The 24,687-nt window shown below is 35.9% G+C and overlaps 1 protein-coding gene and 2 pseudogenes across 1 annotated transcript; 2 read left to right on the forward strand and 1 right to left on the reverse strand.

The window, feature by feature from the left end:
* Positions 1–267: 267 nt before the first annotated feature.
* LOC120158365 lies at positions 268–6,932 on the reverse strand (annotated as a pseudogene).
* Positions 6,933–12,849: 5,917 nt separating this feature from the next.
* On the forward strand, positions 12,850–15,591 carry LOC120158292 (pectinesterase-like). Its single transcript, XM_039169166.1, has 3 exons — positions 12,850–13,754; positions 13,846–14,006; positions 14,799–15,591. The coding sequence occupies exons 1-3, from the start codon at positions 12,949–12,951 to the stop codon at positions 15,491–15,493; spliced, it is 1,662 nt and encodes a 553-aa protein (XP_039025097.1). The 5' UTR covers positions 12,850–12,948; the 3' UTR covers positions 15,494–15,591.
* Positions 15,592–21,680: 6,089 nt separating this feature from the next.
* LOC120158422 lies at positions 21,681–23,763 on the forward strand (annotated as a pseudogene).
* Positions 23,764–24,687: the final 924 nt, after the last annotated feature.

The raw sequence follows: 24,687 nt of genomic DNA on the forward strand, positions 1-24,687 counted from the left end.
CATTTTTTTCATCAAGTGAATTTAGTTATGAATTTGTTTTATCTCAATCAAATATTTAGCTTATTAGAAAAGAGTGATCATGAATAATGTTACGAATATTTAGAATATAATTATCATAAAATTACAGCAATACACAAATTTTACGTAAAACAAAAACAAAACAAGAATTAATCGGTGAATCACATCATAAAAACGCTTGAATTTTTCAGCCATTTAAACGATTATTACGTTATAAAACCAAAAATGAAAAGAACGTAAAATGCCATCTCATATTAAGGTTTCATTGTAAGGCACTCCAGTGGGTGGCAACCAGTCGTTGCCCAACAAGAAACTAGACACCGTAAAGTTAGCAGCATCGGTAGGCATTAATCACATGGTAACCAGGCCATGTGACCCTATTGGAAATGTTGGATCCAGGTCCATAATTATCGTACTCAGCATAGCTTCCGTTCCATTCTTTCTATCGAGCAGGGTTTATCAAACTGTCCATGAAACCCTGCATGTATACCGTCCTCAAATACTCCTTCCATGGCCTCCCTAGATACGTTTTGAAACTGGTATTGCTGGACGCCAAATCGTCAGCAGCCTTGATGTTGCAGACATGAATCGATGTGCCTGTGTTCTGGTTCGGATCTGTCCGCCCTTGTGCGGTGATTGCATTGAACTGACCCTGCATTGGTTGTCGAGGATACATGTTGCAATTCTGAAAAACAACGGCAGCGTTTCCAAAAGTGAAATCAACGCCGTTGAATTATTCAACGGTGCCGTAGATGTCACATTCCCTATAGAACTACCTTAAGGAATGAGTATATAGAGTATCCTGGAATCCTTCGAAACTGCAACTATAGAATGTTGACAGATCAGCCCCATTTCGAACTGCGACAGCCTGATGGTTGATCGCTCTGACAGTGTTCTGGAATGTTATGTTTACCGCAACAAAAATTGAAGCCGTCACGGCTGTAATATTAAACACAGTTTATCAGATCATTAAGCTATTATGCAGTTTCACATGTAGTTATTGAATAACTTACCAAAGGTTGCAGAGTTAAATGTTGTCCAACCATCGACAACACTATGGTTTCCGGTGATAATCGTCTGGTTGATTCCGTCACCGACCATCATCAAGTACTTTTTGTTCTGAGGAATTGAAACGTACTCTTGATAAACGCCAGCAGTGATGTAAATCAAAAAGTAGCTAATAGGCCATTGGTGTTGCAGTGTTGAGAGAAAGTGATGCAAATGAACTAAGCAACTACACAACCATAAAAGAATGCTTTTTTCTCATTAATTAACTCTTCCCTTTACATGCATTATATAACATTCATACATTCATACGGTTACATGGATGCTAACAACCCTAACCAACTAACAATCTAATTACAGCAACTCCATGAGCAGTGATCAACGGCAACCGCAACTAGCAACCACATGAGCAATGATCAGCTGCAACCTCAACTACTTTACTTCAAGCTTACTTCAACATTCTTCCTACTTTCTCTCCTCTCCTACTCTTCAACACAACTTCACACACAACTTTTCACGAAACTCTTTAAAAGCACTTCGAGCCAATGGCTTGGTCAGACCATCAACAATCTGATGAGCAGCAGTCACATAATTAACACGCATTTGCTTTGCTGTAACTTTCTCTCGAATAAAATGTATGTCAAGATCAACGTGCTTGGTATGAGCATGGTAGATAGGGTTCACGCTCATAGCCACAACACTAGTGTTGTCGCACCATATGACTGACTCTTCTTTCTGACAAACACCAAGTTCTGCAAGCAAGGCTCTAATCTAGACCACATCTGCTGTAGTTCAGCAACACTCTTGAATTCAGTCTCCATTGTAGAGCGAGATACGAATTTTTGTTTCTTCGAGCTCCAGGCAACCAAATTGTTGCCAACAAAAACACTATGCCCAGACACTGATCTTCTGTCATCAAGGTTACCACCCCAATCTGCATCTGCATTTGCAAACCAACAACCTTCACTCCAGTTCCACTAGCAGTGAATACCAGACCAAAGTTTACCGTGCCAACCAAATAACGCAAAATCCGTTTGACTGCAACCATATGCGACTGTCGTGGTGCATGCATGTATTATGCAACTTTGTTTACACAGAACGCAATATCAGGCCTTGTGTGGCACACATAAAGCAACCCTCCAACAATGCTATGATAGTTGTGTGCATTAGCAATTAGTTCCCCATCATCACAACGCAACTTGGTGGCTGCTACCATGGGAGTTGGTGTAGGAGAAGATTTTAACATGTTAGCTTTCTCCAGAAGCTCCATGATAAACTTTTTTTGTGATAGAACAAGGTACTCACTGGTTCGTTTGACTTCAATGCCTAGGAAATATGACAGTTGGTCGAGATCCTTCAGTGAAAATCTATCACTTAGCAATCGAACTACTTCATCTATCTCAACACTCAAATGACCAGTGATGATTATATCATCAACATATACCAGCATATATATATAGTGCACACCCTTCTTCTTGATAAACAAAGACACATAAACTCGTGACTCTTTAAAACCAATACTTAACAAGCTATCTCGAAGCTTGGTATGCCAACTTCTGGGTGCCTGCCTTAGCCCATAGAGCGCCTTTTTCAATCGACACACCAGCTTACTTCCATCAGGAGTAGCTTGTTCAAAACCTGGTGGTTGTTGCATGAAAACCACCTCTTGAAGATCATCATTCAAAAATGCATTGTTTACATCTACTTTTCGTAGAGCCCAGTTGTTAGTTACTGCTAGTGAAAGAGTAACATTCAAGGTGGTGAACTTAACCACAGGGCTAAATGTGTCTCTAAAGTCATAGCTAGGAATTTGTGAGAAACTTTTAGCAACCAAACATGCCTTGTAACGATGAATCGAGCCATCACGATTCTTCTTTAGTCTGAACAACCATTTATAGCCTACCACATTCCTTCCTTCTGGTAACCTAGTGAGTTCCCAAGTCTCATTGTGTTGCAGTGCATTGTATTCCTCATGAACCGCTGCTTTCCACTCTAAAGACTTAAGTGCTTCATGCAAATTGCATGAAACATTATCAACAACAATATACGCTTTGGGTTTAAACACCCCACATTTGCTCCGAGTCATCATAGGGTGAGTGTTGCCACGACTTACTTCAACTTCAGCACTATCACTTATGGCCATGTCATCAGCATGTTGAGCTTCAGCACCATCACTTATAGCCATGTTATCAGTATGTCGTTCTGAGCCCAAATCATGCTCTACACCTCCACTTCTACCATAAGTAGCAACTGTAGGTAACTTAGTATCAATAACATGAGCAATTTCATTTCCTCTCATACCATGAGCACCATCTGATATTTGTAAGCTACTTGATGAACTACTGTTGACATTTGTGGAAAACCTGTAGTTTTTAGGTTGTTGAGACATGAACCTAGTGACATCAGTGACCAGCTCAAGCGATCGAGACTGCTTTCCACTCGAGGCTGCAACATCATTCCTGCCAGAATTATCTGCAAAAGGAAATACATCCTCATTAAACATCACATGCCTGGAAATGTAAACACGTCCATCACTTGCTAAACACTGGAATCCTTTGTGCTGCGTACTGTAACCTAAGAACGTACACAGCTGAGACCGAAACTCAAGCTTGTGCCGCAAGAACGATCTTAGGTGTGGAAAACATCTGCAACCAAACACTCGCAGTCCACTGTAATCTAGAGTTTTGCCATACAACACCTCAAATGAAGATTTATCATGCATCACCCTTGATGGTAACCTATTAACAAGGTGCACAGTGGTCTGAATGGCATAGAACCAGAATTTAATGGGCATGGAAGCTTGAGCAAGTAGAACTAGGGCCATTTCAACAAGATGTCTATGCTTTCGTTCAACCACTCCATTTTGTTCAGAAGTATGAGGACAAATAAGGCGATGAAGAACACCAACCTTGCTTAATTCATATGTCAATGGTCGAAACTCTCCTCCCCAATCAGTTTGAAGGGCTTTAACTATTCCACCAAACTGTGTAACAACCAGCTTCTGGAACAACCTAAATGTTGTAATAGTTTCAGCATTTGTCTTTAACAGATACAACCATGTAAATCGAGTGGCAGCATCAACAAATGACACATAAAATCGAAAACCATTTGAGGAAATGTGTGGAGGTACCCATAGATTAAAATAAACAAGTTGAAATGGTTCAACATATACACTATCAGATCGAGGAAATGACAACTTATGGATTTTACCCAAATGACAAGCAATATAACTTTTATTAACATCATGAAGAGTTTTTACATCAATTTGTTTACAAATTTTAACAAGAGTATCATAGGCAGGATGACCAAGTCGCTTATGCCAGATTTCAGATGTCTTGGAAGATGCCATGGCAGCATGCACTTTTGCTACAACATCTCTATTTTGAGAACTGCTAGCTTTGAAAGCATATAACCTATCACACTCTTCACCTCGTAGCAACACAACCTTGGTGACTTCATCTTGAAAACAGCAGGTTTTGGCATGAAACTAAAGAAACACATGGTTATCCCTAGCAATCTTAGAAACAGAAAGTAGGTTCTTAGTTATAGAGGGAACATGGAGGTTGTCACTTAAAGACAAAGTACGTGATGAAGCAGGTAACTCAGCCTTGCCAACCATATGAACAGGCAGAGAATCACCATTACCTACCATTTACTTATGAGGATTGCTACAATTCGTGTGATGAGTGATCAAGGCTGCATTGGAAGTAACATGATGCGTTACACCAGAGTCAATCACCCACTGATCTTAACCAGCAGAAACAACATGTGCCTGATTTTGCCCAGTAGTCATGTTATCATCATGATATATTCTATTGTGATTACAACAACAACATGCACTGTCATTAGTTCCATTGGCAGTATAGTAAACTTTTGAAGTTTTAGGACCAGAGGTATGATCATCAAGTGTTATACCAGAGAAGTCCTCATCAAACATGTGTCATCATTGACTGACTAGATGTTTATTCTTGCCACATAACTGGCATTGAACTCTATGTCGTCCTTTTCCTCTTCCACGAGATCTCCCACGCGAGTAGGATGGATGATTGGATCGATATTGTTGTTTTTCTTGATTCTTGTTAGAGTCAAACTCAACCTTTTCTTGTGCAAGATTAGCACTAATAGGCAAAGATTCAGGTTGGTAATCGAAGCCCTCAAGCTGTGTTTCAACATCAATAAGTATGGTGCATATGCTATCAAGTGACAGTGAGTCACGCACAGCAGATATGACCGCGATGAAGGGCTATTACTCCCTTGTAAGACCTCTAAGGATGCTTGCAACATGTTCAGACACTGGAACTGGACTTTCACAAGAAGTTAATACATCAGTAACTTCTTTCACCTTTGTAAGATAAACTTGCATGCTATGTCCTTCTTTCTTGAGGGATTGAAGCTTGTAATGTAAACTCATTACAGCAGTGGCAGAACGATTAGCAAAGAATTGCAAGACTTTGTTCCATACCTGAGCTGATGTCTTAGTACCAATAAACTGAGTGAGTAAGTGACGACCGGCCGTTGACAATAACCAAGAAGCTAATACACTATCTTGGGCTAGGAACTCCTCATACTCTTCATTGATAACTGCAACTCCTTCTTCACCAACCACCGTTTCTGGAGGAGGAAACATCGTTTTAGTCAACATTCGCTTAAGGCGATAGCTCCTCACAGTGAGTAACACTTGTTGTTTCCAAAGAAAGAAGTTTGTTTCATCAAGAATCACATTCACCCTTTTGTTAGTGAAGACTTTGGTGTTTCTTGAAGAAAACTCCATTGAAGTGGTTGTGGAAGAAGCACTTTGATCCATAATAGCACGAACATCGAAAGCAAACCCTAGGATACAACCGTGAATGATACCATGTTGAGAGAACATGATGTAAATGAACTAAGCAACTACACAGCCAGAAAAGAATGTATTCTTTCTCATTAATTAACTCTTCCCTTTACATGCATTATATAACATTCATACATTCATACGATTACATGGCTGCTAACAATCCTAACTAACTAACAGTCTAACTGCATCAACTCCATGAGCAGTGATCAGCTGAAACTGCAACTAGCAACCACACGAGAAATGATCAGCTACAACCTCAACTACCTTACTTCAAGCTTACTTCAACATGCAGATATAACATCGTTAATGGTAGAGAAATTTCCACTACCGTCCTGACTCACCACCGTGACGTTACTGATTAAAATGTCATCGGGAGCGGTTGACTGAAGAAGATTTCTTCGGCTTACGATCTCGTAAATTGTTGACTGTGTCCGACTAGACATTAGCAAACGTCTATGTTTGAAACCTATATGCTTGCTACTAGGTTGCCGTGCTGTCGGTTTTTCGTCTTAGAAACCCATCCCATTGTAAAAAGAGCCAGAGAAACACTGGAGTTTTGTGTCGTTTAACAGAGGATCCATTAGGTTGTTCCTTATGCTCCAAGCTGAATCAATCGATTGTATGCTGTCTAGACAGGATTCCTGGTTAGTTCTAGTAACACTAAGGAAGGTCTGTATATCATCAGCATCCCAAGAGGACAGAGTTTCACTAGTGGCATTGACCGTTTTAAATGTTCTCAAAGGAAGCCAATGTTCAGGACAGCTAGAAAGCAGCAATCCTCTAGAGCACGAATGGCGGATGCCGATAAAGACAACCAATATTTATTTCGATACTCTTCAATGAGGTTATGGAACTTTCGGGAACGTGACAGAGATTTGCGAACGGAGAATTGACTATAGTGGTAGACATTGGCGGTTCGATTAGGGAGGATAGATATGCAATAGTCAGGGTCTGGGGTGAACTTGCAAATGGTCCCTGGTGAGACAGACAGGGAAGCATAAGCAAGCGAAGGAGAGATAAATAAAGGAAGAATGAAGAAAGACAATGTTAGAGGATAATAGAGCTTGGAAGCCATAGGTTTTGATTGTTTAATAAAAGAGAGGTGAACTGGTTTTGCAAAGATCGTTGATGGGATTAGGAGTATTTAAAAGGAGAAGATAAGTTTACTGTATGCAAATTTTTAACATATACATATATTTATATCAGCTAAATGAAACATGTATATTTAGTTGTTTATTCCCCAACACACATGCAGAGGCTGCTTACTTATGGGAGCCTGAAAATAATTTATAAATATATCAGGTATATGGTCCGAACAGGGTTTTAAAAAACGGTTCGCGACCGCGATTTTGGCCGTGATATAGCGGTTTCGCCGCTGTCTGAGTTACCTGTGACGGCCGCAATAGCGCCCGCGACGGCCGTAATCACGGTAAATTCGAAATAACCGAAAACGCGATCTCGACCGCGATTTGAAACCCTGGGTCCGAACTCCATAATATGGCTAGTGCAGTGCAATTCAAGAAATGGGAACATTGAGAAGCAAGCAAGGCGTTCCAAGACTTTAAAATATTGGTTCTGTTGCGTAGGTCAACGAGACAAAACTTACAGATCACAATTCGACTGCATTGTTAATTGCGGGGTTGCATTGTATGTATCACCTTCTCTAGATATGGGCTTGGCTCCATCCCCCATATTTATATTATTAAGTATATTCACGAAGCTAATTAAGATGTGGGGAAATGTTGAATAATTAATTTTCCCCCTCCTCCAGCGGACATCTACACTAACAAGCCTGTCCGATTAAGCTCATCATAAAGCAGTTGATTGGTAGCCATACGATACACTGTCGCAATGCAATCATGCCCAAATTTAATTGCAGACAGCAATATGTGGTGTAATTATTTATTCCATGAGATAATATTTCTCCTTGGTAAGCTTTTGAGGTTTTTTAGCATTTCTTATGCTTCCACACTTTACATACATTGTTATAAAAACATGCTGAAGAGAAACTGTGACCTAAATAAGATTCCCGTCGTATAATATAAGCATGCAGACATTGACCTTGAGGCAAATGAGAAAGATGTATGATGAGAGGATAGTTATTATGGTAACTGTGTTGGGATCCACTCATGAAATCATGCTGCTCAAGATTAAAAAGGTAACATGAGCTAGGTCATTTTTTTCTTGGTGGTAACCAAAGCATTCCTCGAGATTAAATTTCTATAGGGAGAGCTATCAAAAAAGATCCCTAGCCATAGCTTAATCGCCACTGTTGATATACATAGCAGTTAATGCAGAGTTCCAGGGTACATTAATTTCTATCCCTTGCTTTATCACAAAAGCATGAATTGTCCTCTCCTCCCAATAATTAAATAAGTTTCATCTTCGCATGCAGCAAGGATTGAAATAATTGTATAAGAGTTGGGCTCGACATGAGTTTCTTGCATTATTCCAAAGACTTTCAATGCCCCAATTCCCACCATTTGGAGAGAGTTCACGGCCTGCTGTCCAGTCTCTGTCATCCGGAAGATAAGGAAGAATTTTTAGGGATTGAGAGTCTTTAAAGAGGAGAGTTAAATATCCCGTCAACGTGGTTATCTTGCGTGGTGGGTCAAGTTAGTTGGTTTTAACGTATTAAATCAATATTTTGTTATTTTCAGGGATTTAATCATGTCAAATCATCAAGAATAAAAATATTAGATGCGGAAGCGTAATTGATAAGTTAAAAGATCTTCCAAGATGATAGAGTTCACTTAAGTATATTTGATTGGATAAAAGAAATACTAGATTGTCTATTTCTTGAGAACCATAACCCCTTTATATAGTTGATTTAAGAATCAATTATTATATACACTTATAACTCTACACCTCATCGAATCATAATACAACTTTAATAATATTTTTATTTTTATTTTCATGACACTTCTAATATCTTATGACTTTATAACATAATTGATCACTTAATTTATGTCATATTTTATGATAACAATATAGATTATAAATATATGCCCATAATTATAGATTTTACTCTAACAATATTTTCATTGGAAAATTTTCTTTATTTTTTCTTTTTCTGATGCACCAGTGGCGGATATAAAAATATAAGAATGATAATCCAAAATTTAATATTATTTTCTTATAAATAATGGGTACACAAAATTTTTTCCCATTAACATATTAAATTAAATTTCTAAGTGTTGTTAACGTGGGTTACTATTTGTTTTTTCTTGTTTCAACTTTTTTTCCCTTTTATTTTGTTTAACGGCTCAGATCTAATTTATTAATCTCTTCTCTAATCTAATGATCCCTTTTTGTTTCCCATAAATTTACAGTTTTTTAACATCCATCCCTTATTAGAATTCTCGGAAAAAAGTGCTCAGCTTTTGGGTGTACCTTATGATAATGGTATGTGGGTAGCTAGGCAATATCATGATTTAGCTTTGAAATGTACAAACCAAACATGCTAGTGAATGATTGCAATGGCCCCTTGTTGGCCCTTTCCCCTCCCTTTATCAAGAAATTCATATGACAACACTTCATCAATTCGAATGGCTTTATCACGTGAAAGCAAGAGCGTGACGCTTGGCTTGCGTACCTGTACCACGAGCTGGCTTTTATTATTCTCATCTGCATTTCCGCCCCACTTTCAGAAAAATTTGGCTCCCCTTCGAATTTTCAATCTCTTGCTATGTTTTTAAACTGTGTAAAAGTAAAACCTTCTTTTGTACTCATTAAATTTTAATTTGTGCATCTAATTTGTCCTTAATTTTAATTTTACGAATCAAACAATCATAATAGTTAATGGAATGATTGCTATATCTAGAGATTCTTAATTCAATCATATCGTTTGCAAGAATATTTAAATGTTCATTATCACAAGATTATTATATAAATGTTATAAAATAATCACTATGATGCTATAAAAAGTGTAAAATTTTGATAAATTTAGTGAACACTTGTAAAAATTCTATAAAAATATAGATCATTTTATAATAGTTTGCTAAAATTTAATGATAATTTATTAAAAAATTGATAAATTTAATGATCGTCTTATAACTTTTAAAAGATTAGTGAATAAAATGATCATTTGAGCATTTTTTGTTGTACTTTATCCTTTATTTTTTGTCACTTGTTCAACAAATCATTCACAATAAATTTTTATAACAATTTTTTATTGAGTTAAGGTAATTACTAAGTATTATTTGTTCTAAATACTCTTCACCATTTGATAATGAACGCTCAATCACAGTGCTGCAGTTACTGGTGCTCGAACTTATGACTTCTAGGAATAATAATAATTCCTTTAAAAATGAGATAAGTTGGTTTATGCTTTAGTAACATTTTGGTGTTGACCTGAAGTTTAATAAATATTTTTTTTTATTTCACCTCATAATATTCTTTATCAAAATTAATATTTTTTTCCACCCATTTTCATTTTCCATCAAAAATTACTATTATCTAGTGTTTTCTATAACAAATCTAGATACCGACGAACCCATCTCATCATCCTCTATCATTTTATCGATTTATATATTTTTTGTACCTCTTTAGAACTCATAAAATCAAATATAAAGATTTATCATTTTTAAGGTTCGAAACTTTCTCAATTTAAACGATAAAAATATGTTCTTTTGAGAAGACAAATAATATATCTCTAAACTAGTATTGTCAAATTACCATCAAAGGAAATAAAACTCATTTTAATGTTAGTTGGAGGTTGAGCGATTTAGGAGAGTGAGAGAGTGATTTTATAAAGGGTAAACTAGGTCAATGGTCACTAGTGTTAGGGTAAGTGTTCTTTTTCACCACTTATGTTTTAAAAGGTCAAATCGGTCACTAATATTATGTGTTAGTTACAAATTGATCACTCAACGTTAACATATATTAATAGGCATGACGAAAAACATAGGTAGACCGCTATCTGCTGAGTTGGATCATTGACAGTTACAACTGAACCATTTTGATTGGCTCTTCTTCTTCAACCCAACCCCATCTTCTTCCTTAACCTAACCAAATTGGTGATTGTATTCCAAGCCACACAGTCTGCTTGGAAACCCAAGTAAGCATCAATCACAAATTCCCTTCTTTTCTTCTTATTTCTTTCTCTTCACTCTTCTTCTCCATAACTTCTCACTCATTAATTCTCTGCCTTCCCAGCTTCTCCCTAGCTTTCTCTCTTTCTTCCCTCCCTTTTTTCTTTCTTCCTACTTTCTTTCCCATTCTTTCCCATTCTTTCTCAATCTCCAATCGAACACTCTCCTTTTTTTTTCCTTTCACACACTCTATATGCCTCACGTTGCTCATACCGAGCCTCAAATTCCCTTAACTGCCATAATTGATTAGTTCACAAGAAATCCGAATGTCTTCTCCAGACACTTCAACACTTTCGTTTTCTTTTTCAGATTCAACTCATTCAATTCCACTTTCTCATACAACAAACCATCATCTCCCTCTTCAACCTCCATGGAGGATTCCTTTATCGGGACGGAAATCAAATCCGGATCGGATCAGCTGTTATGGTGGGATGAGTGTAACAGACCCGATTATCCGGAAGGTGAATTCAAGAAGACATTTAGGATGAGCAAGTCAACGTTCGAGTTCATTTACTTCAAGTTGAACTCTGTCGTCGATGATGATAAAGACGTCACCGTTAAGCAACGAGTGGATTTTTTAATGAACTTTGGATCGCGGGGAGCTAAGGGTACCCATTGATGAAGTGAGTTTTGGTCCCTTGCAATCAAATACGGTTAACATGGATGCAACACGTGTTTAACAAGAAGATTAGTGAGATCCAGAGAGTTGGTAAAGAAGCATTGATGAGAATAAAAAGGAGATGGTATTGTTTGCAGATGAAGGAGTGATTTAAAGTTGCAGGATTTGGGTGGTGTTGTTAGAGCTTGTAGTGTTCTTCATAATATATGTGATATGAGTGGTGATGGGTTTGAGTGTAAATAGGGATGTGAGTTTGTTGTTGTTGTTGTTGACGACAATGATGATGAGTTGGTGGGTGAAACTGATTTGAGATCGGCGAGTTCCGTGGACGCTAGAGATGCTATCACTTTATGACCTTTTTCATCATGCATGCTATTAATTTTTAAGATACTGTTTGGGTTAATTGTAAATTTGTTTGTTTGGGAAGTTTTGGAGAAGAAAAATAAAGAAAAAGAAGAAAAGAAGAGAATCTATCACTCATAACCAATTTGGTTGGGTTGAGGGAGAAGAGGGGTTGGGTTAAAGAAGAAGAAGAGATGATCAAAATAGTCTAATTGTAGTGGTCAACGATCCAACTCAGTAAATAACGATCTAATTATATTTTTCGTCATGCCTATTACCTTCTGTTATCATTGAGTGACATGTTTGTAATTAATCGATAACGTTAGTGAGCGATTTGTAACTTTTGAAACATCAATGGTAAAAATGAATACTTACCCTAACATTAATGATCATTGGTGTAATTTATCCTTTTATAAACTTTAAGTGAGTTTGATTTGACTAGGAAAAGTGAGTTAATTTTCGAGCTCGGACTTTTGTTTAGATTTGGTTTTGAGCCCAAGTTTGGATTTAAGAGAAAATCGGCTTAAGCCCAATTTTAGTCTTTAGGCTGATTTAAATTTTTATGTCCATTTATTGGTCCAGACAAAATTAGGTGAGGAGAGATAGCTTATTAAGAGAGAGATATAGTCAACCACTAGAGGTGCAATATGCAATGAACATCGTGTTAATATTTGACTTCCTTGATTATGGTTATGGGTCACAATTTCACATTTGCATGTTCACGACAAAGACTCACCTGAAGCTATTAGTTTTGTAAAGTTATTTAACATTTAACCAGCTAACTTCGGCATTAGAATGGTATACTGTACGCCCGAGCAAACCTTTTGAAAAAGCTCCCTCCGAGGCAGACCCCGTGAGGTCCAAGTACAAACATCGATCTACTCAACGTCAATCACCGACCTTATTTAATAGAGTAGTAGATACCTAGCAAGTAGCAACTCGCCTTTGTGCATTTGTCGGTACCTAAGCTCTTTCCTTTCCCATCCTCTCGTCTCTATTTCTCTTCGATTTCCAACATAAAAAAACTAGCATCGAGCATGTATAATCCTAGTGCAAGGTACACGACCTTGCTTCTCCTTTTACCCATTTCAGCACTTGCCTTGGTCTTCATTTCGTCTGCCAACGCCACACAAATCCAGCATTTTCATGTCCACAACCACCTCCAAATTGCTCACTCAGCGTGTGAAGGAACCTTATACCCCGACCTTTGTGTCTCCACCATTTCCTCACTCCCAGATCTCACCTCCAAATCATTGCCCGAGCTCATCCAAGCAACTCTGAACCAAACCATATACGAGGTTAGACTCTCCTCTTCAAACTGCTCCACCATCGAAAAGAAACTCAAATTTTACAACGCATTGGCAGAGGCGGCCATTAAAGATTGTCTTGAGCTCTTTGACGACACCCTGGAGGAGCTGAGAGTTGCCCTAGTTGATCTTTCCCCCAAGAAACTAGCAGTCTCCAAGAACTACCACGACTTGCAGACATTGCTAAGCGCGGCAATCACGAACCAGTACACGTGTCTTGATGGGTTCTCTCGCAGCAGAGGAAATGCTAGGGACATTATAAAAAACGGTCTTCACAAGATCAGCCACCACGTCAGCAACTCTCTCGTCATGCTCAACAAAGTCCCTGGTGTCAACAAATCCAAATCGGAGGCTTTTCCTCAGCACGGACGCTTGAAAAACGGGTTCCCTTCATGGTTATCCAGGAGAGATTGGAGACTCGTACAGGCTTTAGTTAATGAAACCAAGTTCGACCTGGTAGTTGCCAAGGACGGCACTGGAAACTTCACTACGATTAGTGAGGCTGTTGCCGCTGCTCCAAATAACAGTGAGACGAGGTAAATTAGTTGACAAATTCATGCTACATTTTTCCATTAGATGTTAACTAGTTTGAGAACATTGATAAAGGCTGCTTAGTTGTTGAAACAGGTTTGTGATACATATAAAAGCAGGGACTTATTTTGAGAATGTAGAAGTTGTAAGGAAAAAGAAAATGCTGATGTTTGTGGGAGACGGGATCGGGAAGACAGTGGTGAAGGCCAGTAGAAATGTGGTTGATGGCTCTACGACGTTCCGTTCTGCCACCGTTGGTGAGTTTAAAAATTCTCAAACAACTTTCTATTTTGATCCATATTGGATGTATTCACCATGTGCAGGAGTGTATCTCCATTGATTTCTTTATCAATCAGAAACGAAAGTCTTGCTGACGTGTCCCCGCATGATCTTTTTGTTCCTTTTTCTGTTTGTTCTCTTCCTTCTGGTCATATACGTAGATGATATTGATAGATCCTCGCGAGCAATTTCGAATAATTTGAATAGAATAAAGTAGACACTGGGCAATATGCATGCTATGATAAAAGCAACCCCATTGTTTCAACGACGGACCACATTCTCCTAATTCATTAAGCGGTTTTAGTAGTGAAAGAGAGTTATTTTTCTTAATAGATTTTGAATTTGTGTAAAGCATATGCATTATTATTCTTATAGGTTCCGAGTTTAAGCAACTATGTCTATATTATCAATGAGTTAGGATTACGGCCGTGGGATGAAATTGTTTTATCCATTTTAAGGTGTGTCGGTAGCATACGATTAGAACAGGCATGCCCTGATGCCCGTGCATCTAGGGTTAACGAAAGCGCGTTAATTACTGAATTTGTCGGGTAGAAAGGTTTTTGTCTTTTCCTTTCTTTTATTCAGAACACCTAATTATTGCTAATCATTTATAATAAGAAACAACTTTACAAAAAAATTCAACTCTCTCTACAGTTGCTCGCATGCTTTGTGGGTACCTTTTCATTGATTTCATTGATCTTCCTAATCATTAAGAAAGTTCTCCAACTAATTAAAGCAGAGTATTGTGTTTTTCTTTTAATTTGTTTCAGCTGTGGTGGGGGGCGGATTCATAGCCAAGGGGATAACGTTTGAGAACTCGGCAGGACCGAGCAAACACCAAGCAGTGGCATTAAGGAGCGGGTCAGACCTCTCGGCATTCTATAAATGCAGTTTCGTTGCCTACCAAGACACTCTCTACGTACATTCCCTCAGGCAATTCTATCGCGAATGCGACGTATACGGGACCGTTGACTTCATATTCGGGAACGCGGCTGCTGTTTTCCAAAGCTGCAACTTATATGCTCGTAAACCGAATCCGAACCAAAAGAACATTTTTACCGCTCAAGGAAGAGAAGACCCTAACCAGAACACCGGGATTTCAATTTTGAACTGCAAGATTGCTGCTGCCACGGACTTGATCCCGGTAAAATCGTCGTTCAAGACGTATTTGGGGCGTCCTTGGAAAGAGTATTCGAGGACGGTTATTGTGCGTTCGTACATCGATGACTCGGTGGATCCTGCTGGATGGTTAGAATGGAATGGGACATATGCTTTGAGTACCCTGTATTATGGGGAGTATTTGAACCGAGGGCCAGGGTCGAATACGAGTGCAAGAGTAACTTGGCCTGGTTATAGGGTTATCAACAGTTCCACTGAGGTAATTCAGTTTACTGTTGAGCCATTTATACAGGGCAGTGAGTGGTTAAACTCTACTGCCATTCCATTCGCTCTTGGTTTGAGTTGAAAGTGCCGGAGTGCTAAATTTAGGCGCCTCTTTTCTTTTTGTTAGTAATCGTATTCTATGTTGGTTTGATCAAGTGAGGCCACCCTGCATATTGATGTCTTGTCAAATTGCTTTTCTATTAAAATTAAGGTTTATTTGTTTTTTTTTTTTTGAAAAATCAAAAGTTCCAAGTCTCGATCACCTCGACTTAGAAAATCCATCTATTCATAATATAAGTGAGAGCATTTAACCGTGGTAAAAAGATAATACCCAATTGTATCACATTTTATGATTGTTTTTGTTTCTTATTATATCAAATTTTAATTTTACTTTTAAAAAAATCCTTTATATTGTTGAATTTATCTTTATCTCTCTATTTGGTTGTCATCTTATTAATTTATTGTCGAATTATTTTCTTTCATTTTGATAAATGTTAGTAGTTTCGGATATAGTTAGATCATTTTCTGGCATAATATTACGTACTTTAAGTCATTTTCAATTAAAATATTAGTTAAATAATGTATTTACCTCTCCCAATGTTTGATCCAAATTTCATTTCTAGTAGTTATCTAAAATATATTGTGTTTGAGTTGTAATTAAACCGATTGTTAATTTAAATATTTGTTAAATAATGTATTTACCTCTCTCATTGTGCTGTCCTGTTCTATTGTTATATTACTTGATTGTGCTTATCTTTACTTCCACCTATGGTTTTTGTATATTTTATTTTTGAAATTATTTAATTGAAATTTTTAATAATGTTTATATGAATCTATTTATAAAATAAATTATATTTAGAAAAGAAAGATGAAGACAATTTTAAATAGAACTTAAACATGTGGGATTTTAGTAATAAGTAAATTTAAATAAAATTTAAGTAGATGAAGTTGAAAATTTCAACGTCGTAATCTCGATCCTTTTGTGCCTCGATTTCATTTTGAGGAGGCTCTTCGATTATTAAAGAATCATGTCAATGTAACGCCAGTAATATTAATATTAACAGGATTACATGAAGATATATAATTTTACTTCAATTAAAATATAATATATCATTTATTTTCTTAAAAATATATTAAAGTATAATATATAAAATAATATACTATATCAAATATAAATAGATGTTAATATTGTGTCTATCGTTTTGTGGAAGTTTTAGTTGATTAATAGATGAAAGTTTGAGAATAATTCCTGTTAGTCTACATGCAGTGTCCCATTCCCTTTGGTTTACTAATACTCTATTTACATTCTTATTTTTTTAATAAAATTTTTATTTAGAATCGAAGGGGATAGAAAGAGAAAAAACGTCGTGCCAGTATTTTTAGTTCACTGCATTAGCTTATAGTCAAATTTAAATGGATATATTAATTTTATTTTTTATATTTATTTTACCGTTTATATTTAAGGTTTATGATTGTTTCTTTCTTAAAACAAATTTTTAAACTCAAATTTAAATTCTTATATTAAAAGTATAATATATATCATTAAGTCGAGAGTTATTTAAAACTAAATCAATGATTAAAGGATTATTATTATTCTTTGAGGTCCCGGATTCAAGCATCACGTATGTTAAAAGTATAAACGCTTATTGTCAAATTACTAACTTTTTAAACAAATAAAACCTTATTTTCACACGAGAATTATAAAAAAAAATCAATCAATCATGAATTTTGAAACCTATCAATATTTTAAAAATAATATTAAAATCATATATTTTATGAATTGATTTTTTATAATATATTCAAAAACCTCTAAAATATGATGATAAATTACATGTTTAGTACCTAAACTATATTTTTATTCTGTTTTGGTATCCAAAATTTATTTTGTTTTAAAAAATCACTGTTAACATTTAGCTTAGGTTTTAATTTAGTACCAGCCGTTAAAGAGTTAATAGAACTGCTGAAATTATATTTTTTTTATTTTTCAATGATGAAATGACATTAACTTATGATAACATGTCAACGTCACCGTTTACAATTTAACAAAAAATATCAAAATGAAAACTAAACTATACATTAAGTATGATTTTGAAAAAAAATAAAATTTGAGTATAAAAACGGAACAAAAATAATAGTTCTGTAGTTTACCAAAATATAATAACCTTTGAGAAATTATTTATGCAGGTTAATATACTAACTATGAACAGTTTAGTTCTGTTTCAATAATAAAACTAAGATGGCTGGATGGCTGCTTTTTCGTTTTATTATCTTTAATTATTTTCTCTTTTCGACTTTTCGTTCATTTGCATCAAAAACATACTGACCATTGTGCTCAGCAACATGACATGGGTCCTCCTCTTCTGCCACTCCTTTTACATAATTCAGAAAATTAAGACCTACCCACAAGTCTAGTCTCAATCCTCTTCTGATTGGCAGCAAATTAAGGGAATTCCCCCACCTAAATTATGCTGTATCGCATATGGAATACTCACGCAAAAAGAAAGTTCAATCACAAAAGTAGATCAAATCCCCTCCCACATGGAGAAACTCATTTTGGGATAGTATATGATATCCACGATTGACACTTTATCTAATTGTAAAAGTTTAGCCTTCCATCAATAATTCCTCATGATTTACATGACGCTCCAAAGAAAGATGAAATTAGAGCACTCTAACAAAGATGGGAGGAACAAGATTGCATGACCTGACATTTACAAATTTGTGAAATTATTTGGTGGGTGGAGGTGATCCGAATTCCCCATGTGCATTGGAGATACGAGTTCTTTGGCCTTATCTTGAATTATAGATTCAAGGGTATGATTACAATGTACAAAATTTTCTTCTGCATGGGCATCTATCCATCCTTTTGTGACTAACTCGTTGAACTCAAAAGATCGATTTGCCAGAGGATTTTTTTTTCAACCCACGTTTCCATCCACCATCTTTCTCCGACATAAATTTTCAATCTTGAACATTTGATCTCATATATTTTTTTCTTTTATGTTTATGGTTCAGTGTCTATTGTCTATGATGTCCAATTTAACTAAAATTATATCTTACGATTGGTTGCATTGTTTTTATTTATTCAGTGATGGTTGAGTCTTATTGATTTGAATGTTTAATTATTGAATTTTGGCTATTATTTAACTTTTTTTTGGAATAGGTGGAAGATTGGAAATAAAAGGAGCTTAAAGTTAAATTTTGACATAATTTTGCAGTTTGGACTTGTATATAAATTCTAACGTAAATATGTTTTAGTGATTTTATCATGTCTTCAACTCTAAACTTAATTTTGTGCGTATAATACATTGTTGGAAAGCTAAAACGGTACTCTACTAACAAGGGTATCAAGTCGAAAAATGCTCTTCTTTCCTCTGGCGTCTTAATTAGCCTAGTGACATGGTATTAAAACGTGAGACAAACTTCGTACACGAGCACATTCTTGTGTCATACGGCCAGGGTTCAAACTAGTAAAACGTGCGGTCCTAGGCACGGAAACATGAGTTGTGTGCCTAAATCAACATTTAATTTGGATGAAAAATTTGTTTCCTTGGCTTAAAAATGATATAACAAGTTGAATAAGTGAAAATAGTATTTGAGAAGGTTTAAGATCAAAGGACGACAAAAGATATTTGAGTGAAATGCTATTATTTATCTTATTTGCTTGTAAAAATAATCATGTAATCCAACGTCGACTCCATTTACTCCATTGGTCATGATTAAAAAATCTAACCACAAGGTAAGTCCTAATACAGATCAATGCCTATGTTTTATTCTTGAATCTTAATCCGACTTTGTTTCTATTTACTTGATGAACTGAGTCTCTTGAATGTGTTTTTTTTGGGATGATAACAAGTATAATTCAGCTTTGGATGACTTTTTTATTTTAATGCATCGCTTAAAACTCCTCGGACGCCTATTTTTGAATGGATATCAGACCTTGATTCACATCTTATGATATTGTCTTCCACTAAATTCAACGATGTCCTCGTCGTTTTTAAGAACTAACTCGGTTTGAGTTATCACATATCTCCATTGGGGATTTGGCTTGCTTCCAACGCCTTTGAATGGCTTGCCTTGCCCTATATTATCATGTAGCTTTGTTTGTCTTCCTCCAAATATCTTTGGTAAAGTTAATGACGATCAGTGTTTTAATCCATTCTTCGCATCTTGATGGACTGGCACAATATATTATTTGCAAGCACCCAAGACATAAATAGAGTCAATACAAGAGATAATAAAGAGCATTAATATGGTCAATGAAGATTAAATCGAGGACAAAGTCATAGTCATCCAAAGGGGTTACTTTAAAATCTTCATGGCCTCTCCATTCACCAATCTATTGTTGGACCATTCGTACCACTCCCATGCATGGTTGGGACTTCTCCAGAATTGACAATTTTGATCCACTTAATTAATATTGAGCGTCATTCCTATCCAAATAACTTCCTTCGCCATCACTTGATTGCTTTTCATCATGTTTTTCTTCGTTTTAGGGCATGCAAGATTTGGCTCTGATCGATTTGTCCCTAATAAACTTGATCAATGACTCGATGATAGCTATGAATTTAGAGGACTCCTTAACACCTCCTCGTTGTAGCTTAGTCTTAGCCCAACATTGTAAACCATCCATAAAAGTGAAGAAAGCGTCTTTGTTGCTCATATTCGAGAGTTGTAGCATGAACTCACTGAATTGACACACATACTTCAAATTGACTTATCCTGTTTAAGATGTCTTAACTTTGATAGAATATTTTAAACTAAGTTTAATTCACTATTTAAACATTTTAAACTATAACAGAATAACATAATGGATGAATATTTCATATCACTTAAAAATATCACATCATATTGCAATAAAAAATATCATATCATATTTTAAACCAATACCATATAATGTAATTAAATTCATCTCATGAAATTAATTATTTTCCAATCAGATATTTAAAAAAATGGAAAAAGTATACTCATTGTAAAAGTAAATCAAAATGCAATCTACATGATACTACAATGACATGTGCAACACTCTTACTGTTATATATTTTTTAAATATATTATTCTTACATGGAGAATGGATTTCCATTCTTTGAAAACAATATTTTTCTCTCCTTGGAAAATCCTGTGTAGACTAGCCAGTTGTAGGTTGTGGAAAAAGTGTTCCTGGCAGTACTTACATGTCATAACACTATTGGGAAAATTTCCAAGAACATTTAATCAATGTAATCAAAACTCCCATGTGACCACTATAATTTTCTGTTATCAAAGCCCCCTTGCCTGCTTGCATGCCCGTAAGAACATTGAATTCAAAAGGGGTATCTATGGTTCAATAAATTAATCCAGAAAAACCTTGGGGAAATTGGAGTAAAATTCACGAGTAATAGGTAAATCTTGAGTTATTTGAGATTGATTCAATCAAAGTTTGATTAATATTTGAATTGAATGAATTTGATTCAAGTTCGAACTCGAATCAAAATTCCTAACGACCCGAAATGAGCTATTTGAAATTCAACTAGAAAAACTCGCGAGAAACTCGAAGAAAAATAATATATTAAAATTTTAGATTTTTTAAAATTAAATTATTAATATTTATATATTGTTGTTTTAAATACAATATAAGACTTTCATGTATTTAATGTTTAGGTTCGAGTTCGAGATTGAGCTTTAACCGAACTAAGTTAAAGAATATTTCGGGTTTAAGTTTTTTCGAGTTTGAGTAGAGCTTCAATTTTTTATTTTGAATCATACTTAATATTTTAAGCTCGTTAGCTTTTGAGTCAATTATATCTTCAATTTTTATTTATTTTGAATTTGAGTTGAATTTAATAAAATTAAGTTCACAAATTTTAGAAAAAAATTCAAACTCAATTTTAAACTTTTAAAATCGAGTCCAACTGCGTAATATTCGAGCTCGACTCTATTGGTTTACAATTACAACCCTATTTATGAGACAATACCAAGCACCTAAGGTAGCGCTTTACCGATTTTGTTAACAAAATCGGTAAAACGTCAATAATAATAAAATTAATAAAAATAATAATGTTTTCGATAATTTTTTTACAGATTTTATTATTTAAATAATAAACCGATAGTACATTTTTTTATACATATATTAAGGCTGCGAATGTGAGTCTAATTACTGTTCTAACTGGTAACATGTTAAAAAATAAATAAATAAAAGAGCAAAAAGAGTGACGTGGTAACTAGTAAGTTGTAGCCAGTAGCCAGTAGCCAGTAGCCAAGCGGGAAGGGAAAGGAGCAGCAACTTTTGCTATGTAAACAACGAAGGGAAGTAGTCTGCTCTGCGGCTTACAGCAGATTGGTTGGTTGGAGAGTTGGGGCAGCCTGAAAGAAATGGGTTTCTCTCTTTCTCCTTTGGTTCTCATACTTCTTCTTGCTTGTTTCAATGGCTCTTTCCTTCAATGTAATGGCAGCCCTTTTCGCAAATACCACCACAATCGCGTTGCCAAGCATAACTATAGAGATGCATTTTCCAAATCTATCATATTTTTCGAAGGCCAGAGGTCACGGATGCTTCCCTCTAACCAGAGGGTTACTTGGAGAAGAGACTCTGGCCTCTCAGATGGTGCTGCCATGCATGTAAATACGCAAAACCATGCTCTCATTTTCTTTTTGAATAGTCTGTTTTTTGCATGTTTTTATTGGTTTTTCTTTCAAGTTGGGTTGTCATGAGATATTGAGTGTGAAACATGAAAAATGCAGGTTGATTTGGTGGGAGGATACTATGATGCTGGAGATAATGTGAAATTCGGGTTCCCAATGGCATTCACCACCATCATGCTTTCCTGGAGTGTGATTGAGTTTGGTGGACTGATGAAAGGAGAGTTACAAAAAGCTAAACAAGTCATCCGTTGGGCTACTGATTACTTGCTCAAAGCTACTGCACATCCAGACACCATTTATGTTCAGGTATCCCAACTCAAATTTTCTACTTTTTTTTTTGCATATAACAGAGGATCTAATGTTGGCTCTGGGTTTTTGTGTAGGTTGGTGATGCAAACAAGGACCACTCTTGCTGGGAAAGACCAGAAGACATGGACACTCCGAGAAGTGTTTTCAAAGTAGACAAAAAAACTCCCGGTTCTGATGTAGCCGGGGAAACTGCTGCTGCTCTTGCAGCTGCCTCTTTGGTCTTCAGAAGAAGTGACCCTACTTACTCCAAGCTTTTGGCTAGGAGGGCTATCAGGGTAAAAGTTCTCGTATATTCTTACAGAACATTTGCGAAATGATCCCTGCTCTGTTCTAAATTTCCTCTGAAAACTGAAAATTGGCGTTGTCCTAGAGTAACATGTGTTTCAATTTGCTGATAAGTGCAGAGGACCCTATAGCAATGGATTGAAAAAGAATGTCTTCCCGTTCTATTGCTCTTATTCTGGATATCAGGTGCGTTAATGTTACTAAAGATTTGTTCTTTTAAGGGTTGTTTGCTTGAGGTAATGTAATGCGAGTGTATGCCAGCCTAATTTATTTCTGTGGTTAATGTTAGGATGAATTGTTGTGGGGGGCTTCTTGGCTACACCGAGCCACAAAGAACCCGGCCTACCGAAGCTACATTCAGGTAAATGGGCAGATACTTGGAGCTGCAGAGTTCGACAACAGTTACGGATGGGATAACAAACATGTTGGAGAAAGGATTCTTCTTTCCAAGGTTCCATTTCTTGTCCTTTTCCGATCCTATTCCTCGTCCATGGACTGAAATCTCACCATGATTACAAGGGACACGCAGATAATTTCATTTGCTCAATCATTCCAGGAGCCCCATTCTCTTCATCTCGATACACTCCAGGTCCCTACTTCTTCCCATCTAGCTTTCTCGAATAAATGTAGAATGCCAATCTTTTTTCCTCTTTAATGTCTTTTCTTTACACAGGTGGGCTCTTGTCTAAGATGAGTGACAGCAACATGCAATAGGTTACCTCCACCTCATTCCTGCTTCTCACCTATGCCAAGTACTTCAGCCCACCAAGTTGTTAACTGCGGTGGCACCAGGGCACCCCGAAAAGTTTCCGAATCATTTCCAAGAAACAGGTCATTGTTGGGGTTCATTATTAATTTTTGAGTTAATTTTTTTAAAACTTATAACCAACTTTCATAAATGTATTATTATCAGGTGGACTATCTGCTAGGAGACAACCCCTTAAAGATGTCCTACATGTTAGGATACGGTCCAAGGTACCGACTAAGGATACACCAAAGGGCTCATCTTTGACATCGATTGCAAATCACCCAGCGAAGATCCAATGCTCCGCAGGCTCAAATCCTTTCAGTTATGCTTACAAGTCTTATAGCAGGAATCGACGATGCATGTGTATCATAAAAAAAAAACTCCAATAAGAAGGATAATTGATGCACAATATAACATGATTTTTTATCATAACTAAATGTAGAGAAATATTTTTATGTGCTTATAGGAATGTAGATAAATACCAGTGGGTTTGTAAGTGTTGATTATGGAGTTTGCACAATCTGTGGTACAGTCCTTGACAATAGTTGGAGGGAGAGCCTTGCATGATAAAATACAAAGAGTATGTTAGCATACATAATACCATTTCAAACGGTATGTTAGCATTCTACTAATACAATCTAATTTAGATAAAATAAATTCTATAAAATATAATCAATACTAAATTGGTATAAAGCTAAATCATATTTCCATCATATTTCAAACTTCCCAAAATACTCATTCGATTCTATAAATATTTATTTTCATCATCAACCCTCCAACTTTTACCAACTTGCATTCAATTTACTAATTATGAATTCTTCTTAGAATTCATATCAACCTTTCCATTTAATTCATAGTGATCCTTCACCATTATGATCATTTCACATATGTTACTAAAATTTCCAACACCTTAATAATAAAGTCAATTCAATACTTTAACATTCAAAAACTTGCAATTTCAACCTCTATTTGCTTAGACTTTTCAAATTCAACCACAAATTTTAATAAACTTGCAATCTGATCCCAAATCCAATATTTAAACTTAAAAATCATAATACTAATATAAATTTCCAGCATTGAAATTCCGTACTAAAATAATACCATCACATTTGAAAATTCAAAATTAAGTCCCAACTTTTGAAACTATTCAAATTCCATCACCAAATTTATCCAAATTTCTAATTTGATCCCAAATCACTTATTTAACTTAAAATTACAGCATTCCATAATTAAAATTCAACATTGAATACTCCAACTTACACATTTATGCATCAATGCCTCTCAATTCCCAAAACTTGCAAAAATAGATCTTT

Source organism: Hibiscus syriacus, unplaced genomic scaffold, assembly GCF_006381635.1.
Source record: "Hibiscus syriacus cultivar Baekdansim isolate YM2019G1 unplaced genomic scaffold, ASM638163v2 tig00111311_pilon, whole genome shotgun sequence".
Taxonomy (NCBI): domain Eukaryota; kingdom Viridiplantae; phylum Streptophyta; class Magnoliopsida; order Malvales; family Malvaceae; genus Hibiscus; species Hibiscus syriacus.

Coding starts and splice junctions, on each gene's coding strand:
- LOC120158292 (XM_039169166.1), top strand. CDS start 12,949: ATGTATAATCCTAGTGCAAGGTACACGACCTTGCTTCTCCTTTTACCC. Junction 13,755..13,845: donor CCAAATAACAGTGAGACGAG/GTAAATTAGTTG, acceptor TTGTTGAAACAG/GTTTGTGATACATATAAAAG. Junction 14,007..14,798: donor GTTCCGTTCTGCCACCGTTG/GTGAGTTTAAAA, acceptor AATTTGTTTCAG/CTGTGGTGGGGGGCGGATTC.